The sequence below is a fragment of the Danio rerio genome, chromosome 3, assembly GCF_052040795.2.
Source record: "Danio rerio strain M-AB ecotype USA chromosome 3, GRCz13ab, whole genome shotgun sequence".
NCBI classification, from domain to species: Eukaryota; Metazoa; Chordata; class Actinopteri; order Cypriniformes; family Danionidae; genus Danio; species Danio rerio.
Genome location: NC_141023.1, coordinates 57904985 through 57927500, shown reverse-complemented (window position 1 = coordinate 57927500; position 22516 = coordinate 57904985). Strand labels below are relative to the sequence as shown.

General features: G+C 36.2%; 1 protein-coding gene across 2 annotated transcripts in view; it reads left to right on the top strand.

Annotated features, from left to right (window-relative positions):
* s1pr2 (sphingosine-1-phosphate receptor 2) overlaps positions 1-18947 on the top strand; it is a 55574-nt gene extending 36627 nt beyond the window's left edge. Inside the window, exons 2-3 of one of the 2 annotated variants that reach the window (XR_015479444.1) lie at positions 15223-17453; positions 17547-18947. Coding sequence is in view for 1 of the 2 variants with exons in the window: in NM_001159970.1 (NP_001153442.1) it covers positions 15326-16438 (1113 nt within the window). In the remaining variant the exon portion in view is untranslated. 2 annotated transcript variants of the gene reach the window in all.
* Positions 18948-22516: the final 3569 nt, after the last annotated feature.

Genomic DNA, 22516 nt, shown 5'->3' with positions numbered 1-22516 from the left:
CAAGCACCTCAACTCGTGAGAATGGAGAACCCTATTCTCACATCTGATGCCGCTCCGATGTGCAGTGGAACTGTTTTGTGGGTCAGTTGTGCAGCATGTGTGGTTTTCTCGTGTTTGTAAATTAAAGTTTTCAGCCACCCACAAGCTTTTTTCTGCCAGCAAACAACACTGGTGTGGCTTTTAAAGGATCTTTCTGGTTAAATGCAAGTCAGGCTATAGACAACATGTGGGCATGCTTCAGATTACCACAATACCTAACATGCAAAGATAAAAAATTAAACATTTGTTTTAAGACTTTGAAATCTGTGTGCTTGCAATTGTTTCTTGTAAATAGAAATTCTGTAGGTTGGGGGCCGTTAAGGTTTTCAGAAGACAGATCTTACTACTTAAAGTTATAGTTAGTTCCAGTAATATAAGTGATATAAATAATAAGTTAACGGTTTCACTAAAGGATGAAGCAGCACAACTATTTTCAACCCTGATGATACTACACTAAAAAATAATGATTCATTGGATTTACAATTTTTTTTTTTAAAGTAAAGGGTTCCAAACAATTTATCTGGGCTGAATTCAAACAAACAAACAAACAAACAAACAAACAAACAAACAAACAAACAAACAAACAAACAAACAAACAAACAAAATGAATTAAATGTAGTACACTGTAAAATCCAGCAGTCAACTTTATCAAATAAAATGAGTGTAGTCAACTCAAAATTGACTGAAAGTTAATTCTACTCATTTGAAAAGAGTTTTAAACTCAGTGTTAAAGGTAGTGAGTTAATTAAACACCTCATTACTTCAACTTAAATGGAGTAAGTTCACACTACTCATGTAGTTTTTTTTAGCTCAAATGGTTTGTTGCAATCGGTTTTCTCAAACGGTTTGAGTTGCCTTAACTTTTTGGGTTTTACAGTACTCAGTTGGTTTGAGTTCTCTTCATTTGTTGGGTTTTACTGTGCTCAAATTGCTTCATTTACTCAAATGGAGCAAGTTCACAGTACTCATTAGGATTAGTTTTTAAACTTAAATGATTTGTTGTAATCTGTTTCCCTAAATGGTTTTAGTTACCTTAACCTATTGGGTTATACAGTGTAATGTTCAACTTTGTTTAAATTCAGCCCATATAAATTGTTTGCAACCACTTAAAAAAAATTTGCAAATCTAATGAATCCTTTTGTTCAGTGTAAGAAGTGTTTGTTTGATTAGCAAATCAGTGTATTAGAAGAATCATATGACACTGAGAACAAGTTATTATTGTGAGAATTCAGCTGATATCACAGGATTGATTACATTTTGAAATATAGCCTAGTTATTGCTGGTTTATTTCGCAATATTGATGTTGTTATTGTTTATCCAAGTTGATTAAACATAAATGCAGCCTTGGTGAGCACAATAAACTTATAACAATAAACAATAAACTAATTTTTCTTCCTTTAAATAAAACATGAGAATTATTGGTAACACTTTATAATACTAACTACACAATTTGAACCATTTATTAAGCGTTAGCAAACAGTGATTACATTATCTGTTAAGCATTAACTCTACATTAATAAACGTTTGTAAGCAGTTCATAACTGCAGCTACAAATGCTGTATTCTTGACTTATAACCACATTTATAATGTGCTTAATAATTGTACTTTCATACTTTGTTGATGATTTATTTTTCATTACTAAATTAAGTATTGAATTATTTACAAACCAGTTATTTAAGCATAGTTTTCTCATAGAATGAGTTAGTAAATAATTAATAAACCATTCAAATCAGCATTTATAATTCTTATTATTCCGGCATATACTAATAGTTAATTTATATGTTTTTTTTTTTCAATTTGTAAATGCTTTATTATCTCAAATTCATGCAGTTTTGTTATCTAATCTAAAGTGAGGACTATTAATGCTTTATAAATCCCTTATAAATGACTATTAAAGGCTCAGGAAAAATTACATAAACAAATTATTTATTCCTATTTGTTTGAAGATACACAAATGAAACTGTACTTCAAATAAAATAAAAAAAATCTTTGCAACTTTATCTAAAATACATTGCTTCTTTATTGTTAAATTATTATATTGATGTTGTTTTATCCAGTTTTATGTTGTATTTTGACACCTGTTATTTGGCAATATTTGAACTTCACAGTAATTTTATTTTTTTGATAAGATTGCAAACATTATTGGTTATTTGATACTAAGCCTTTAATTCTCATTTATAAGGGCATTGTCAGTTTATAAAGCATTAATAATCTTCACTTTAGATTAGGTCACAAAACTGCATGAAGTTGAGGTAATAAAGCATTTATTAACATGTATAGTAACCATTAATATATGCCTGAATAATACAATATATAAATGTTGATTTCAATAGTTTATTAATCATTTACTAACTCATTCTGAAACATCTTAGTAACCACCAACTACTCTTGAATACAAATGGTTTGTAAATAATGCAATACATAATTTAGTAATGAAAAATAAATAATTAACCAATTATTAAAATACAATTATTACGCACATTATAAATGTGCTTGTAAGTTAAGAATAGAGCATTTGTACCTGTTGTAATAAACTGCTTACTGTTTATTAGTGTAGAGTTAATGCTTAACAGATGATGACTTCACTAGATGCTAATGCGTAGTAAATGATTCATAGTGTGTAGGTATTATAAAGGGTTACCGAATTATTTTCTATGGTAATCAGCAATTTGCCGCACATACCAATAGTGCATTTAACATGTAATATGCCTTTCACGTGTGACATCTTATGAAGAATGTACTATATTGTTCAGTCATCTAGTCAACAACTAAAGGCTGTTGTTAGGCATAACTAGGCCCACTTGGAATCTGCATGCACAGAAATCCGCAGATTTTTAGCCCATCATTGAGTCTATTTATACACTTGTGTTAATTTAAATTTATTCAGTTTTTAAATTAATTTCACTAATATTATTGACTAATAGGAAACTGTTCACATGATTTATTTACAATACAGATTGCAAATTAATATTCTTTCAGTAGATATATTATATGAGAGACTTGCTTTGTTTACCAATGTATAAGTGGATCTAATTGAACTTGAATAGTAACATTAAATAACAGTTAAAAATGTATTATTATTTTTTTATTTCATGTATTAAGTTTTTAGTTACAATACTCCCAAAATCATTCTACATAAATCTGCAGATTATCTTCAAAATTCTGTGAAGAAATGGCAAAAGAATTCAGCAGATTCTGCGTGGCCCTAGGCATGACATCTGAGCCGTTTTGTAGTTTAAATGCAAAATGTGGGAAAATGAGACTACACAAAATACAAAAATCAGTTTTTCTGACACTAACTAGTATTGAAAACTAAGTAAAAAAAAAATTGGCATGTCAATATTTGCAATAAAAGAAAGAATTCAATGGGAGCTGTGCAGTGATATGTTGTAAAGGTGATTCACTGTGTGTATATTATGGATTATTATACATTTAGAAAACAGTGTTGTCCAATTTTAATCCATACAGCTTGCATATTTGTTTTCTTAAAAGCCAATTTTGGATTTTTCCAGTCATGGAAGTGGCCGACTGTAGAGTGCAGATCAGACCTGGGTCATTAGCAGGGTGGAATGAGAGTGTGTTGAATAGAGCTTTGTGGTTTTGGGACTCTGTGTTGTATCACCTTCGCTGCAGTGACTGGCTTTGACTCATAACTCTTTTGGCTTAACGAAACGCATGGAATTTTCCTCCCACCTGCCCGTAAGTACTTTATTTGACCCTTTTACATCTGATATTATAGAATCAGCCAGACAATCAATATATGGTATATGACGTAATAGTACAGCTCCCCAGGACTAGGTATAATCAGTTTAATGACCATGTGCTATGAACTGATTGGATTTTGATAATACTTTTGTTAAAGTGCATCTAAAATGCATTTGAACCTGAAGAAACATTTTGGATTGCACTGTTTGCTGTTTCACATTACTGTTGTTGTGCATAAGCTTTCCTCTGACTGTCCAGACCCTGCCCACTGCAATGAAATTTGCCCCACCCAATTATCATTGAAACATGTTACTAATTTGTATATATTAATATTGCTATTTCACTACAATATTAACAAACATTAGCATCCTCCTAATTTAAAAAAAATAATAATAATTTGTTTTTGTAAGGACCCTTTTCACAAGCCTGTTAATACATTGTTAGCATCTTAAACTCTTGAAAGGTTTTAGTATTTAGATTTTTTTAAACATATGTTTTTTTAAACATTCATATATATATATATATATATATATATATATATATATATATATATATATATATATATATATATATATATATATATATATATATATATATATATATATATATATTTATATATACATTATATCATCCCTGCCAGGGGCGGATATAGGCATTTGGGGGCCCTATAAGCAGTTCCAGCCCTGGGGCCCAAAAGTCCTAAAATGCACACTTTCTTATTTTGTATTTATTTAGCTGTTTTTTTTTTTTTTTTTTTTATCACTCAAACTTCTTTTCTGTTTTTTTTTTTACGCAATCTCTACATTTTAAATGATGATTTTAAACTAAAAATAAATTATCCATGATTAGGAACAAATTTGTGCAGATGTAATGATATTTTGTTTGATAATACATAATATTACATTATACAATTATATATAATAGAAAACAATATTATATATAGTTAATAGGTATAATTTATTTTATATATATATATATATATATATATATATATATATATATATATATATATATATATATATATATATATACCTGACTTGTTTTTATTGCAGCGTCTATGGAGCAGGACAGTAAATTTGATGTTATTCTATCCTATGGCTGCCGTCATCCATCTCACACTGTTTTTTCCTTTTACTAAATGTCTTCATAACATCATCGTGGAGCAGATTTTTTTATTAAGATTACAAAAAAAAAACACATTTATTGTACTCTCCCATTCACTGTGCTCCAAGTTTACCTAACTATGACCACGTCCACTACTGAGAAACATCATTTGATTTGTCATCTGTGATGGCCAGTTAGCATGTTGTTTAGGATGTCCCAGCCAGTTTAAATGGGAGTTTCTCTGTGATCACCAATGGAGTAATTGCAACCAATGTACTTTTGTAATTGGATATTCGAAACCCTTTAGGGCAGCAACAGTGTTTAAGCAAAATTGTATAATAAATTATTTTAAAAGCTATTCACCTTAGAGTGTTAATTTCAAAGCAAGTATTGTCCTACAAGTGCAGGTGGAATGCTTTGCCATTCCAGCTATCTAATAGGTTTTGCATTATTTTCTTCTCCCTTTAGAACTTGACAAAAAATGAACTTTTTAAAAAGAAAAAGGTTTTGTAGTTATGATTTGTTTAAATTAGTTCATGATCACGATCAACTATGTTCCTTAGTCAAGATTAGGGCTGCTCGATGCCGGGCAAATATGCGATATTGTCGTGAGTAAAAACAATATTTCTTATGATAAAACTTTTCCCTAGAAAAATTGTATTTTTATTAGCTTTTTAAATCTTTTATTTATTTAATGATACTAAAACACACAAAATACATTTTCAGATCTAATTGTAATTAATTAATGACAAAAATTTGTCCAGGTGCAAACATTTAGTCATTAAAACCCCATGAATGAGTGAAAATCTCTGCAGATATTCTGTCATTTTTCTCTTGACCCTTGCCAAATGTATTTATTTTCAGCTCTGGGTTCACCTTTGGGCCGCTCCAACCAATAGCAGAACAGCAACTACTGGGGATGTGGGGATAAACATAGCTGGGTAGATCTGATTGGTCAAATTTAGATAAACAACCAATAAAATAAATGAAATTTATAACATGTCTGCTATACGTACTGTTTATTGTGCAATAACTGATTTTGTGATATATTGTGCAGCCCTAGTCAACATCATAAGAAAACTATTCTATGCTACCTTCATTCACGTTAGTTATTCCTTAAATGCAATGTTTCATACACTGAAAAAAATTATTCAAAGATGATTCCTTGGATTTACTCATTTTTTTAATGTTAAGTGGTTGTAAACAATTTAATTGTGTTGAATTTAAACAAACAAATTAAGTTGAACATTATTTAATTTAATTTGATTGTTTAAATTCAACACAAATTAATTGTTTGCAACAGTTCTGCATGCAACACTTTTTTCAGTGTAATTATTATCCCAGAATGATAGTATAGTTCCTAGCCATATCGAGTTAGGCCAGGGGTGGTCAACCCTGTTCCTGGAAAGCCACCTTCCTGCAAATTTCAGTTGCTACCCTGATCAAACACACCTGAACCAATTAATTAGGGCCTGAACACCACGTGATAATTACAGGCAGGTGTGTTTGATATGGGTAGCAACTGAAATCTGCAGGAAGGTGGCTCTTCAGGAACAGGGTTGGCCACCCCTGACCTAGAAGATAGCAACTTTAATTATTAAGCTTTAATTATTAAGCAAATGGTCTAATTCGATTCGATGCTAAGCTAAAAGTACTGCCACCATACCATACTAGGATGGTTGGCTGGTTTTAGCTGGTCGACCAGCCTGGTTTTAGAGGGGTTTTGGCCATTTCCAGCCTGGTCTTAGCTGGTTAATTTGGAAAGTGATCAGCTAAAACCATCTAAAACCGGACAGCTGGACTTAGCTGGTTTTGGCTGGGTTCCCAGCCTGGCTAGGCTGGTCAAGCTGGTTTTAGCTGGTCATTTCTAAGCCTGTCCAGCTAAAACCAGGATGGAAATGGCTGGAAACCAGCCTGGAAGTGGCCAAAACCCCTCTAAAACCAGGCTGGTCAACCAGCTAAAACCAGCCAACCATCCTAGGCTGGTTTAAGCTTGATTTTTCAGCAGGGTGTTCCTTTAAAATTCAAATGAAACATGTCCACTCAGTTTTGCCTTGGTCCAGCTTAAAATAAAATTAGGCCACACTGTACTAGCATGTGATTTACAGTTCATTGTGCTTTGCTTTAAGTTTATGTGCTATAAAATTTTCCAGTCATAAGCTCTAGGTAATGGTGCATTTGTGGTGGAAGTGAAAAAAGTGTGGTCATGCGGATGGTGATGATGCATAGGGACAGGATGTAGAAGTTGAGTAGCGCGTCTCAACCTACGACATTTTACAGCACGACAGCATCTTTGGTGCAGAATGTGAACTTCGTCCATCCAATCACAACAGACCACAGACAGGGTGACAGTTGTGCTTGACTAAAATCAATATAAAGCAAGTATGGTAGACTGTTGTGTAAGCAAACCTCTATGGTGAGAATAAGGCTGTTTTAGCTTGTACACGGCAGCAATCAGACGTGGAAAAACTGAAGTGAAACAACTCGCTGTAAGGTGTTTTGTTTAGCTTTTTTTCTGACGGTTTGTTCAAGCTGCAAAGATGCAAGGTATCTCTGGAGAACAAGGCAGCTTGAGTCCAACCGATGCTAGGTGACAGGTGCGTTGTGGGAAACACGGTTGCTCAGAAGCCACTGACTAATTGGGGCTTATCAGGTATTGCTGGGAAGCGCAAACAACACCTGGGGCCTTTGTCGTGCTGTCATGGGGATGTGGGTGGGGTCCTGATCAGGACTGGGGTCATCGGGTTTCACTGATAGGGATCGAGAGATGGAAATCATATACTTGTCTGTAACAGTGACCTTTATGGTGAGCCAGTTCTGAACTACAACAGCCTAATCTACAAAGATTTCTCAAAGCAATGTGTATCCGTCAGAGGTTTGACACCAAACGAGCGGCTTGTCGCTGCGCTTCATCTCATTTCCTGCTGCACGTATTACACCTGTAAGAATCCGAATAAACTTCCTCTGCTCTGCGTTTGTGTCTCTCGCTTCCACCGACGCTTTCCCACATTAACTGTCTTGCACTCCGCCGTCAAATTTGAACAGGATGTTAGTTTTTTTGACACCACAAGCACTTCCTCTGGCCTATAACAGCGTAGTTGTGTACAGGAAGACTGCTCTTCTTGGCCAGCTGGACTGTGGAGACCTACTACTGGAGATGCATTAGCAGTTGTGTATGCCTGCCCTGTGTATTATTTATCGTTCTGTATGATTAATGTAGATTTTAGTGGAAGACGGCAGATATATTTCATACAGGATGGTCTGGCGTCCGCTCCAGTCTGCACAGACAGGGTGGAGGCTCTAGTGAAGTGAGGCCGGCTGGAGACAGCATTGCAGACAGACCAGACCATCAGGTTTCACACGCTGTCAAATCCCTAGATGAAAGGCGGCACAGGTCTCCGAGGTAACTCCAAGGCCTAGAGTGCATTCAAGAGGGACCTTGCAGACAGCGTGGTGAAATCACAAACACAAGCTGACAGCAGTGAAACTACCCACTTGAACATGTTCTGAGAGTGAAATTTCAGTGGGTGGATGGGCTGTTTTGAAACTTGTCCTTTCTGAGAAGGCAGCTTTACCTTATTTTTGGTTATTACCTTACATTTGGAGTTTTGATCTGACGCTAAAGCCTGTTGATTGGTTGCGGTGTGAAAAATGTTCACTGAAAATAGTCCGAATTAGAACACAATGGCTGTTTTGTAGCTGATGCACAGTGTAATTTTGAACCAGCGTACCCAGTGGAGAGTATCAAATAAAACATAACCTGGACAAGGAGTCCATTGTTCTTCTCTGTAGCTCAAGGAAATGGCCTTGCTGGATATTATTGGCATTTGGCAACAGATTTGTGGCACTGTCTACGCAGCTGTACCTTATTGTGTTCTTATAGGTGACTGAAACTTGTTTCCTGGTGTGTTTACATAACTCTGCATCTGCGTGAGGGGTTTTGAACTGTGTGCAGCAAACAGTGATGCCGAAGTGAGGTGTGTGCGTCATGCAGATGTCTCAGATTCCTGCCTTTGTCTCCAGATGCCATTCCACATGGTTGCATAGTCTCTACAGTGGCTCTGGCCTGATGGGGGATTTGCATCTTTCAATGTTGAGGTTTTTTGCTCTGGTTGGGCTGATGATGTGTCTTGGGCAATGGACCTCATTTGGTACAGAACAGCTACATTCGAGTCCTTTTCTGAGTGGTGCAATCTTTCAGTAGCATCTCATTAGGCATAACCGCCAGCCTAGAGATATTCCACACAAATGTGTTGAGTCATCTCATTCATTCATTTTCTTGTTGGCTTAGTCCCTTTATTAATCTGGGGTCGCCACAGCGGAATGAACCGCCAACTTATCCAGCAAGTTTTTATGCAGCGGATGCCCTTCCAGCCGCAACCCATCTCTGGGAAACATCCACACACATATTCACACACACACTTATACACTACGGACAATTTAGCTTACCCAATTCACCTGTACCGCATGTCTTTGGATTGTGGAGGAAACCGGAGCACCCGAAACCCACGCGAAGGCAGGGAGAACATGCAAACTCCACACAGAAACGCCAACTGAGCCGAGGCTCGAACCAGTGACCTTCTTGCTGTGAGGTGACAGCACTTCCTACTGCGCCACTGCTTCGCCTGTTGAGTCATCTATAGGTGGATATTCACCAAAAATATTAGGGCTCCTTTTTAATTCTATAAGTGACAGTAACGAGCAGACAGAAGATAATGTGGGGGAATGGAGTACCAGATGAGGATGTGACAAAATGTCATGGGGCAGCGTATCATGTGTGTTTTATTACTTGATTATTCAAGCTGCCTCACAGAAGTGCTCTATTTTAGGCATGGGTTGATATAAAATTCTGACGGTATGATAACCTTGGGTTAAAATAATACGGTTCCACAATATCACGGTGTTGTAATTACTGGTCTAAAATAAATTCTTTTTTAATGTCTTGGTAAAAACCTTGTCCTTATTGAACATGGTATTTATTTTTTAACATTTAAAATATTTTTTAAAACAATAAATGTCAGGCTAAATAATTTAAATAAGTCATGGACTTCTGCTGTCTTAATTCATTTCAAACACACTGATTTATTTTCAACTTGAAAAGGCATCTTTGGATATCTTTTTTTTTTTTTTTTTTTGGGCTGTAAAGTAAGCCACTGCACTGTTCAGCTCTACAGCATGCTGGATGTTGGTTTATAAGTGTTTTTCACATTTTGTTTTCTGAATCATGGACTGACCGGTAGCTTGTGATGTGGAGGGTCCTTTTCTACTGTTGCCCTAAAAAAACTCAATAAAATAGTCATAAAAAAACATAACCAATATAACAGAAAGTTATACCGATTTTAAAAACCTTGACTTTTCAAAACCGTTGTAAATCTTAAAACCGGTTATCATCCCATGAATTGTTAAATGTTAAAATAAGGTGAATTAAATTGTTAAAAAGGTACACCCTGAATCTGTTTCTTCACTCTTTAGTCTTTATTTTTTATTTCTTTATGTATTATAGAAGCATCGGTTCCAGTATTGGTAGATATTTAAAATCAAATGATTCGGACTCGAAAGGAAAAAAAAAACTTGATCAGGACATGCCTAGTATTTTTATTTATTTATTTATTTTTTTTTTTTTGACTGTGGCTATATACTCAAGCATCTCTTTTTGGCCTTCTAAACCAAAACAAAGACATGATGGCATGTAATTTAAGAATTCATTTAAATGTCTTCTGTTTTTTTTGAATGTGTATTTTTTATATTTTAGTGTAACTGAAGCAGCAGAAGATAATATTTGGCATATTGTGACTTCATGCGAGTGAAATGGATTATCGAGAAACACAAAACTAGATTCTGTCTATACATTAAAAAAAAAAGAATAATAAAAGGAATTGGAGAAGTTTTGCATATGTCACTAGTAAGAAGTTTGTTTTACCAGTCCATCAAGTTGAACACATCATCAAATTGTATTAAAATGTATCAAAATGTATTAGCCTAATTGTTAAAAGTACAATCTTTAAGATACTTTAGAACAGTGTTTCTCAACCACATTACTGGAGGACCACCATCTCTGCAAACTTTCCATGTCTTTTTAACCAAACAAATCTGATTCGGATCATCAGCTCATTAGCAGAGACTGAAATTATTGTATTGGGTCAGACCAACAAAGGAGACTTCCAAAACATGCAGTGTTGGTGATCCTCCAATAACGTGGTTGAGAAACACTGCTTTAGAATTTTGATTGAATTTCCATTTCACGCTGACTAAAAGATTTTATTGGTCAGGGCTTGATGATATTACAGGTATTTCAGATGAACAGGACTGAGAAAAGCTGAGAAGAACCAGGCACTAGACAAGCAAATTATTTCCTACAATTTTTCCGCTAGCTGAAAGCTAAATGAGGTGACTGACCAGCCTGAAATGTCAAAGACTGTAATTATGAATAAATGTAATCACAGATGCTTGTTACTAATTATAATAGTGAATCTCAGCATTTCCCCTGTGTATTTAGTCATCAGCAGTGCAAAGGAGGTGTTAAAGGAGGGAAAGTTTAAAGCAGTTGTGGGCTAGTGGAAATTACACTCTAGTCATTTATAAAGAAAATCGTGCAATTCTTTTAAAATGTGCCAGACATTCAGAAGGAAAAGGCTCCTGCATGATTCGTTTTCACATCCTGTTTTGGTTATAATTCTTTGTGTAGTAAGATCAAGCATCCAGTCTTGCATATAGTTGCGTGTAGGTGTAAAAGGCTGTGTGTCACATGCACTACTTTATCTTCCCTCATGGGGCAAGAACTTTGTAGCTGAAGGACAGTTCTGGCATGAAGCTTTTACTCAGAAGGGAAATTCCAGAGCTCAAGTTATTTTTGGTTTACAACATGTGTCTGATCAATGCTGGACCACTGCTTGCCTTTCAGATAAAGCCTAACACGCACTACGAGAAGAAAGCTTAAGTCTTTCTTTTTTTTTTCTGTCGGCAACACAAGGATAATCACAGATGGTTCTCTTAGAAGCACAGCAGAAGCTGCAGATGCTACAATTCATTTCAAGCTTGAGCCTAAAGAAAGCAACAGTAAGCAATTGTAGCTAGTTGGAAGCAAAATGACCTTGTGGCTTTGATTTTTGTATATTATGTTCTGTTACATTACAAAACAAAAGCAGAACCCCCATTTTAACCTGGTGTTAAAATATGCTGTAATCACAGATGTTCAGGACTAAATCAGGGTTTATGTAGGTTTCACCAAATTTTAAGACCATTATGACTGAAATTCTAGACTCATAAAGGGCTAAACACCAAGTCATTTTTCAAATGGCCCAAATGAAAAAGATTTGTATTTGCCCTATAAAAAAACAATCATAATTTAATATTAAAAAAATATTTTTGATATTTCTTAGCAAAATATTTTAAATATTGTGTAAAAACAAGCAAGATAAGTTTTTCAGCATAAACTTTAACGTTAAACTTCTTTAAAATATGATAAAAATTAACAAATGTTTTAAAAACTAGGATAAAATTAATCTACGCACAACAATCTCTCCAGGTCGGTTTCCTCAGCAGTAAATACATGGAGCACTTTTACACAAATGTGATTGTAAGGAAAATATATGTGGAAAATGCTCAAATGCTCAAAATGTGGAGAAAAATTAAGACCTGTTTAAAAAAGATGTAAGATCTACAACACAATATTTAAGACTTATATAATAATATAATATAATATAATAGTACATTTGTTTAGTAAATATTTAAGTTTAAGACTTTTTAATAAATTGCAAATATTAAAATAGTTATAATATAATAGTAAATATTATTTTAGTAAATATTTAAGTGTAAGACTTTTTAATGAATAATAAATATCAAAATAGTAATAATACAATATAATAGTAAATATTATTTTAGTTAATATTTAAGTTTAAGACTTTTAATGAATAATAAATATTAAAATAGTAATAATATAATAGTAAATATTATTTTAGTAAATATTTAAGTGTAAGACTTTTTAATGAATAATAAATATTAAAATAGTAATAATACAATATAATAGTAAATATTATTTTAGTAAATATTTAAGTGTAAGACTTTTTAATGAATAATAAATATTAAAATAGTAATAATACAATATAATAGTAAATATTATTTTAGTAAATATTTAAGTGTAAGACTTTTTAATGAATAATAAATATTAAAATAGTAATAATATAATAGTAAATATTATTTTAGTAAATATTTAAGTGTAAGACTTTTTAATGAATAATAAATATTAAAATAGTAATAATACAATATAATAGTAAATATTATTTTAGTAAATATTTAAGTTTAAGACTTTTTAATGAATAATAAATATTAAAATAGTAATAATACAATATAATAGTAAATAGTATTTTAGTTAAAATTTAAGTTTAAGACTTTTTAATGAATAATAAATATTAAAATAGTAATAATACAATATAATAGTAAATATTATTTTAGTTAATATTTAAGTTTAAGACTTTTTAATGAATAGTAAATATTAAAATAGTAATAATATAATAGTAAATATTATTTTAGTAAATATTTAAGTTTAAGACTTTTTAATAAATAGTAAATATTAATTAATGACTTTTTAAGGACTAAAATTTAGATTTTAACATTTAAGACATTTTAATGGACACCCTGTAAATACATGTGTAAGCAGGGGCCTGAATATGAATATGTAATCATATCATTGAAACCACATATGTAGGTATTCAAATATGCATGAATAGTGTAAACATTCATCACTTATCTTTATTAAATCTGTATCTAAGTGATCACAACACTTGTTTGAAATGGAAGTGCATCTTTGTGGGCCATTTGTCAAATATGGATAGCAGATAATACATCCTAATACAAGGTGGAAACATTAAATGAGTGTCCACTGGCTGACCAGCTTAGATTTTGTAGCGTGTACAGATTGACACAATAACATTCTGTTAGCCATATGATTCATTCATTCGTTTTCTTTTCGGCTTAGTCCCTTTATTAATCAGGGGTCGCCAAAGCGGAATGAACCGCCAACTTAATCAGCATATGTTTTACACAGCGGATGCCCTTCCAGCTGCAACCCATCACTGGGAAACACCTATACACTCTCATTCACACACATACACTATAGACAATTTAGCCTACCCAATTCATCTATAGAGCGTGTCTTTGGACTGTGGGGGAAACCGGAGCACCCGGAGGAAACCAATGGTAACACAAGGAGAATATGCAAACTCCACATAGCCAACTAACCCAGCTGAAGCTCAAGCCAGCGACCTTCTTGCTGTGAGGCAACAGCGCTTCCCACTGCGCCACCGCGCTACCCTAGCCATATCATTGAAACGTATACTAAAATAGCTTTTGACAGATATTAGCCCCTTTCACACATACAGACCTTTCCGGAAAATTGCCGGCAATTTTCCGGAAAGGTTGTATGTGTGAACAGGTCCTTTTTGAAAATACCGGTAAATTCGTTCTGGCTATTTTCCGGAAAGAGAAGTTGTAACATTACCGGCAATTTGCCGGAATGCTGCGCTGTGTGAACGCAGAAGGAAGATTCCCGTAATAAGCGCGTGCATGTCTAGAACGTGCTGACGTGAGACGTCTGCTTTAGCCAATCACCACACTCAGACGCATTTACGTCCGCGCGGTTTGTGACGATAAAAGCCTTTAAAGATTTTTCCAGACACATTTAGCTGCTAGAAGTCAGTCAGATAACGTTTATATGTTCTTCTTAATGCCAACTGTGTAAATAATCAACGATGAGATGCTTATGATAAGCCGTTGTTTGTTTACCTTCAAGCTTTGCGTGCGCCTATGAGCGCCTGCACACGCACATATTATGAACATCTCGACATGCGAAAGTGATCCTGCGAAAATTGTTCACAATATTGATCATCCACAGAGTCTGTAATTTAGTCAAATGTTTACAAATACAAGCGCAGCCGTTTAAAGCTCATTTGTGGTGAATGATGTCAGAGTTTACCGGTATTTTGGAATGGATGTGTAAATGCTCTTTTCCGGAAAATTTCCGTAACGTCCTCGCCTGTGTGAACAGCGCTTTTTTGAATATACTGGTAAAGTCGTTCCGGAAATTTTCTGGATATTTACCGGTATCACTGTGTGAAAGGGGCTATTGTCTCCTGCAGAAATGCAGAAACAATGACTATTATTAAATGAACAGTCCTACTATTTCCATTGTTTGGAAACCTGGGTAGTCCTGGCCAAATTGGTTTGTGTTGTTGTGCCCATCCCACTTAATCAAGTTGATTAGTGCAGTTAGTAAGAGGTCCAGAACTGTCAACAACTTTAAGTGTATACTTGATTTGTTTTTAGTCCATGTTTAACATTTGACCTGTCAGTAATTGTCTCTTTTGTATTTGTTTCCAGGTGACACAGAGGAGCTTCCTGGGCCGCTGAGACGTGACTTCGGGCTGGGCGTCTCATTTCCTGTGCCTGGCCCAGACAAGCTCAAAAAAAAGCTGCCCTCTGAATGACTACTTGCCGTCTGTTTGCGGGGTTTTGCCAAGCTGTCACCATGAGCAAATACTCCCAGTACTTCAACAAGACCCTCATCCAGGTCCACTATCTCACTGCTAAGGAGATGACCGCAGAGGAACTAAGAGACCGCATCGAGAGCAAACAAAGCTTGAGCTCCCTGAACATTTTATTTGTCGTAATCTGCAGCATCATCATCTTGGAAAACCTCCTAGTGCTCATCGCTGTGTTTAGGAATAAAAAGTTCCACTCAGCCATGTTCTTCTTCATTGGGAACCTGGCCTTCTCGGACCTACTAGCTGGCTCTGCATACATTGCCAACATCTTCCTGTCTGGCCCTAGGACATTTCATTTGACTCCTGTCCAGTGGTTCATACGAGAGGGGACTGCTTTCATTGCTTTGTCCGCCTCCGTTTTCAGCCTGCTGGCTATTGCTATCGAGCGCTACATCGCCATCACCAAGGTCAAGGTTTACGGATCCAACAAAACGTGCCGCATGTTTCTTCTGATCGGAGCATGCTGGGTGATGTCCATTCTTCTAGGAGGTCTTCCTATTATAGGTTGGAACTGTATTAATAACCTGGATGATTGCTCAGCTGTTTTGCCCCTCAACACCCGATACTACATCCGGTTTGTTGTCACCATCTTTAGCATCATCTTGCTGTCCATCGTGATCCTTTACGTTCGCATCTATCTCATTGTGCGCACCAGCCACCAAGAGGCCACCAATTCTCCAGCGTATGCTCTCCTGAAGACGGTCACAATTGTCCTTGGCGTCTTCATCATCTGTTGGCTGCCTGCCTTCACCATCCTCCTCCTGGACACTTCCTGCAAGATGAAGCAATGCCCTATCCTCAATAACGCTGGCATCTTCTTCAGCTTTGCCACACTGAATTCGGCACTGAACCCGTTGATCTACACCTTGCGGAGTAAGGACATGAGGAAGGAGTTCTTGAGGGTCCTGTGTTGCTGGGGGCTGCTCAATTGCGGCAGACCTCCTCACCGCTGCATGGTACCACTCAAAAGCTCGAGTTCAATGGAGCACTGCACCAACAAACATGAACATCAGTCCATTCCCATCATGCAGGACTGCACTACCTGTGTTTGACTTCGTCTACACAGTGCCCAAGTGTTTGCAGATCCCCCTCTCTTGGAGGCAAGGCACATTCGACAGAAGTGTTCAGAGATCTTGTGGGCCAAACAAGAATCACAACTAATGACTCTTACATTTAGAGCAGATGCCACAGCCGTGTTACCAGACTCCCACTTGTCCTTAGTCGCTTCTATCGTTGCAAAGTTTCCTGATCATCACAGCAGACTTGTCCTGCAAGTGAACCCATCAACAAAGCAAGTGAAAGAAAGCCAAATTGAAATGGGAATATGCATTTTAGCTCTTTGACCAAACATGAACAATCAAAGTTGAAGATATTGCACTTTGTAGACTTGTAGGCGGTTTGGCATTCTGTACTTCTCAAGTGCCGACCAACCTACTAGAAGTCCCAAACAAGATGTATCCTATCCACTGTCATGGTTCTGAAATATAAATGGACAGACTGAAATGTAAAGATCGACAATGCACTCCCAAGTGAGCCAAACCACCATGTACGTTTGCAGAAGCTCTCCTAATGTATTTATCGAATTACTTGATATACGTAACACCCTTTGATTACCAACAGTAAAAGTATTCCACTTCATTGTATTGCATGAAATTCTAACCTGTGTAAAGACTTATATGTATGCCAAGCCTATCTACAGTTGTCAATGTTACTCCTCTATTTCCATCTTGTCCATGTAAAGTCACAGTCCCTTCCTATTTTATTCTTTCTGTTAACATTCCTGTTTCTTCTTAAGAGGAGAACCCAGTCAGTACGTAATTACTGAAATCCTAAAATGAATTTGTCCCAGCAGCTGATGTAAATTAGTGATGGGTCGTTCATGAACGATTCGTTCATTTTGAATGAATCTTCAATATGACTCGGGAACTACGAGTGCTCTCTGGAAGAGATTCGTTCATCCGCACATTTGTGCAGGTAGTATCGTTAATTTCAAGTCTTCATCACATTGGCAGAAGCCAATCAGAACCGGAGAGAGCCGGAAAAAGAATTGATCCGCTCACCACTCAAGTCCTCTATCGGGTCTAAGTCACTACTCGTTCATTACGGGCCAATCATATGCGTTTAGAGCCGGAAAAAGAATTGATCCGCTTACCTCTCGAGTCCTCTATCGGGTCTGAGTCTCTCGTTCCTCACGGGCCAATCATACACGTTTAGAGCCGGAAAAAGAATTGAACCGCTCATCTCTCGACTCCTCGGGTTTGAGTCATTCTGTCACGTAAACAACAAATGATCATGGCTCCTATCGGCTCAGACTGTGCATTGATTAAGATTATATGTGACTGTCAGTGTAACGTGAATGAACCCCTGACATTTAAAGATATGAAGAGGTGAGCTGAGCAAAGAGACAACAATGCCTTCATAGACAAAAGAGCAGGTAAACATTCAATTATTATTTTCTCCTTCTTATAGTATTCTAGTTATGACATATTTGTCGTGCGATCAACCTTTTGGGTTAGTTGTAGATTTGTTTGGAAGCAATTCGTAACATTTTAATAATATTTTGGCAAATTAAACCAAATGAACGAAATGACTCAAAAAAAGATTCGTTCATTTTCATGAACGAGACTCAAAGATCCGAGTCAGTAAAATGATCCGAACTTCCCATCACTAATGTAAATGCTGGATCTTTTGGCATGACAATGTTGTAGCATTGCTGCGGCAGCGTGTGCTTTTTTTTGTGCCCTCCTGACGAATGAAACTGAATATAAGAATGAAGTGTTAAGAGCGAACATTTTCGCTGATCGACAGTATTACCGAACATCATTGTTCTCCTGTTGATTATTGAGCTTGCAGCAACAAGAGGCAACCTAATGTCTTTTAAAGTTAAAAGTACATAACATGCCATTGATAAAACGAGAAACTCTGAGATTAAGACAAACTGAGCATGCCTTTTTCTCGCATATTCATTCTAAAATCAGAAGGTTGCGCTCTTTTAACGGTTCACAAGTCTTCCGAAGAAACTATAAACTTCCTGCAACTGCAGGAAGTCCGGTGTTTCCTATGCTTTATCCAGTTGTTATGGACTGACCTTAATCTTCTCATACGTTAATATCATCAGCCCAACACTTTCACTCACAATCATACCAGTTCACCATTTGATCCCAACATGTTTTAGTTTCCTCTGTTGATCAGTTCAGCAGAGAAAGCACTTTGGCAGCTCTTCCAATACCGGCCTATTGTTTTTTTTTCCCTTCTTTCTTTTTATGCATGAAGAGTTTAGGACTGTGTGAGCATCCCTATCACTCCGTTCAACGTAAAACATAGCCAGCCCTGTGGAACAAAGTTTTTTTATTATTATAAATGTATGTATGTATGTATGTATCTATGTACAGTATGTATGTAATGTGTATACATATAGAATGTCTTGTGTGCAATAGCCTTGTGTTTAGTAGCAAGCTCCCTGTGCTAAATCGGTACAATCCCAAACACTAATGTAGGTACATAAACATTAGTTAATTTCTTGTTTTTTTTTTTATATAAAAATAAATTAAATACGTCAAATGTTGCTTGTTTGTGTTCATTTAAAATGTCATTGCTAATTCACTGGAATCCAGATAACAATCGTGTGCATTTAGCATAACCTTTAAAAGCGGCTGTTGTGTGCGTGACAGGGATAATTATTGCCACTACGCATTTTATTTCGCTGTATTGTGTTAAACTGAACGCTGGAGACTTTATCCCACATATTGCAGAAATCTAAACAGACAATGAAAAAAATGCTAACATGCACCAACACGGTTAAGGCCAGACTCGCTTTGACATGAATCTGTTTGCAAACAATATTGCCTGGATCTGCTGGCCTTGATTTCTGACAGACCAATAAGTGCCAGTTCCAAGGTTTTCTGGGAAGGCAGATGTTTAGCCGAAGGGTTTAGTAGAAGAGGGGGGGGGGGGGTGATGAGATCAATAGGAATGGCATTATGGGAAAGGGGTGCCTGGGAGGCCAGTGGCTGGAACAGCATGACCATAAGCTGGAGGTGCTCATTGCTCAAAAAGTCTGTGAACCTTGAAGGAGTGGGCTCAAAGACGGTCTGGCCTGGTGTTTGTCAAGCATCCAGATTTTCTGGGTGGGAACAGCAACCCGCCCTGGGAGACAACACAGCTGGGAATATGGCCAGAAGTTAGCAGGAAGTGACATCAGCCATGCTCAAACAGCTGCAAACATATATCGCCGTTTTCAGTACAATCTGGGTGATTAAGATCCATTCTCTACTCCCACTCCACCCCGGCATATGTGAGAACAAGTTTATTTTGGAGAAGACGCTCACCCAAAGCTGCAAATTACCTGCGTTACAATACCACCACCTAGTGGTCAGCCAGAGAAGGCTGATACACTTTTGGTTTGACTCAAAATAAGCATGAATAGCTGCTTTATGTAAGCTTATACACTCACCGGCCAATTTATTAGGTACACCTGTTTAACTTTCACACACAACCATCTTTAAGGTTTACAGTAGAATATGGCAATATTTTCTTGGCACACTTTGGGTCCATTAGTACCAGTTGAGCTTTGTTTCGACTCCACAGCATACCTAAGTAATGTTGCTGATCATGTCCATCCATTTATGACCACAGTGTAACAGAATAACAAGCCATGTTGTAAAGCGTGAATCATCTCAGACTGGTTTCTTGAACATGACGATGAGTTCACAGTACTCAAATTGCCTCTTCGGTAATCAGATCTGAATCCAATAGGACATCTTTGTTATGTGGTGGAACAGGACACTCGCATCATGGATAATCAAGGAAAAATCTGCAGCAACTGCATGATGCTGTCATGTCAATGTGGACCAAAATCTCAGAGGAATATTTCTAGTACCTTGTTGAATCTATGCCACAAAGGATTAAGGCAGTTTTGAAGGCCAAAAGGGGTTCCACCTGGTACTAATGTGTGCCTAATAAAGTGGCCAGTAGACGTAGAGCACAAAACTAGCGTTACATTGCATGGGTACATTTGTAGAAATAGCCAATACTACATTGTATGACTCATTGTATGAATAATAGATATTTTGTCAAAATTCTCAAAAATAAAAAAAGATCCATAAAGACATTTTGTACGTTCCCTAATGAAAATATACCCAAAGCTTAATTTGGACATCTTTAAAGGTAATTTTCTCAATATTTATTTTATATTTTACTTTATTTCCAGATGTTCGAATATCTCAGCCAAATATTGTGCTATCCTTACAAACCACACATCAATAGAACGCATATTAATTCAGCAACTTTAGCCATGCAGCAAATAATCTGCATGATTGCTATCCATTCTCTACTCCAGGGGGTTTCAAACTTGGTCCTGGAGCTTCAGTGTCCTGCAGATTTTAGCTCCAACTTGCCTCAACACACCTGCAAGGATGTTTTTAGAACAGGGGTGTCCAAACTCGGTCATGAAGGGCCAGTGTCCTGAGTGGGGTCTGGATGCAGACCTGGTGTCCAATCAATGTTTTTTAACAGGCTCACCTAACCCTACCCATCACAGTGACGTCACTCACTCCATTTGAGTGCATTGTGTCTGACATTGCATCGCTGGGTGATGCAATCTCAGCTTGCATCATAAAGGCTGCATCCAGATACTATTTGGTGTCCTGCATAGCTTAGGTCCAACTTTCTTCCTCACAAGCTGCTTGTAAGTTTCTAGTGTACCTAGAAAGAGCTTTGATTAGCTGGTTCAGTCATGTCTAATTGGGGTAAGAACTAAACTTTATTTTGGAAAAGACCCCCAAGACTGACGATCACACGAAGCAGTATATACTTACTGTACAAGAACACCATCTTCTGGTCAGCCAAAGAAATGCTTTTTATACTTAAGTAAGTAAACAATTAGTACAAACTGCAAAAGCTAGCTGATAACCTGCAAAAGCGCGTCACTTGCTCAAAATGAATAGTTCATTCCTCAAAAGCAAGTATTCATGTCAAACAAAGTGTCAGTATCATCAAAATGAAAAGTCCTGACACTATTGTTTATGAACAAGATAGTCAAATGACTTTTGTTTTCAATATGACGTCTACTCTTTACATTTTTTAATGCAAAAAAGTCAGATTTTGGTGAAACTTCCTGAAAATGCTCAAGACAGCACTGTATACTATTTGCACAGCCATTTGAAAACTAAAGCGAAGTTAGACATCACTGCATTTGGTGAGGTATCTGAGTACAAGACACTAAATATGTATGTTTCACATTTTTACTGCATTTGCTCTTTACAATCCAAATTTATTCACAGCATTGTGCAAAAGAATAAACACACCCTTATTTACAACAAACATAAACTCCCTTTATGTAGAGCTGTGCACAACTGTAAACACTACTGCAGAACATATTGGAACTGAGCCTACAACATACACAGGTCTGTAAATCATTCATCAAATTGTTCAATTTTAAGGACATTTTCAGGAAAATAAAGATTTAAATTTGATTTATAAAATTTGCTTGAAAGATTTTGACATTAAGTTCAACATTTTTGTATGTAAAGACTCAAGTAGTGAAATGAGGACTATTCGTTTTATATAGAATGACTATTCAGCATTTACAAGTTTAGTTCATTTTGACTGACATGACAAAAGCAAATGAAAATGTTGCTAAAACATTATCATGCTAAAAAAGGAATGAGAAACGGCTACTAGGATGTGCACAAATGACTAATTGTTTTGAGAAATGCATGACCTGTTGTGCAAATGTAAATAGTGTAGTGAGAAATGCACCAAAGCCACTGAGAAAAACTGTAAGATCCCAAATAGTTTTTCTCAGTGGCTTTGGTGCACTTCTCACAACAGTATTTATATCTGCACAACAGTTAATGCATTTCTCAAAACAATTATTACAAACTTCAAAACATAGTTAATAACCAGTAAATTCGTGTCACCAGCTCAGTGCTCAAAAGCAAGTATTCATGTCAAAGAAAGTGTCAGTGTCATTAAGATGAAAAGTCCAGACACTATTGTTTATGAACAAGATAGTCAAATGACTTTGTCATATTTTCATTATGACATATGATGACATTATAACATCATTAGTTTACTCTGTACATCTTTTCCAGTGCAAAAAGTCAGATTTTTGAAAATGCTCAAGCCAG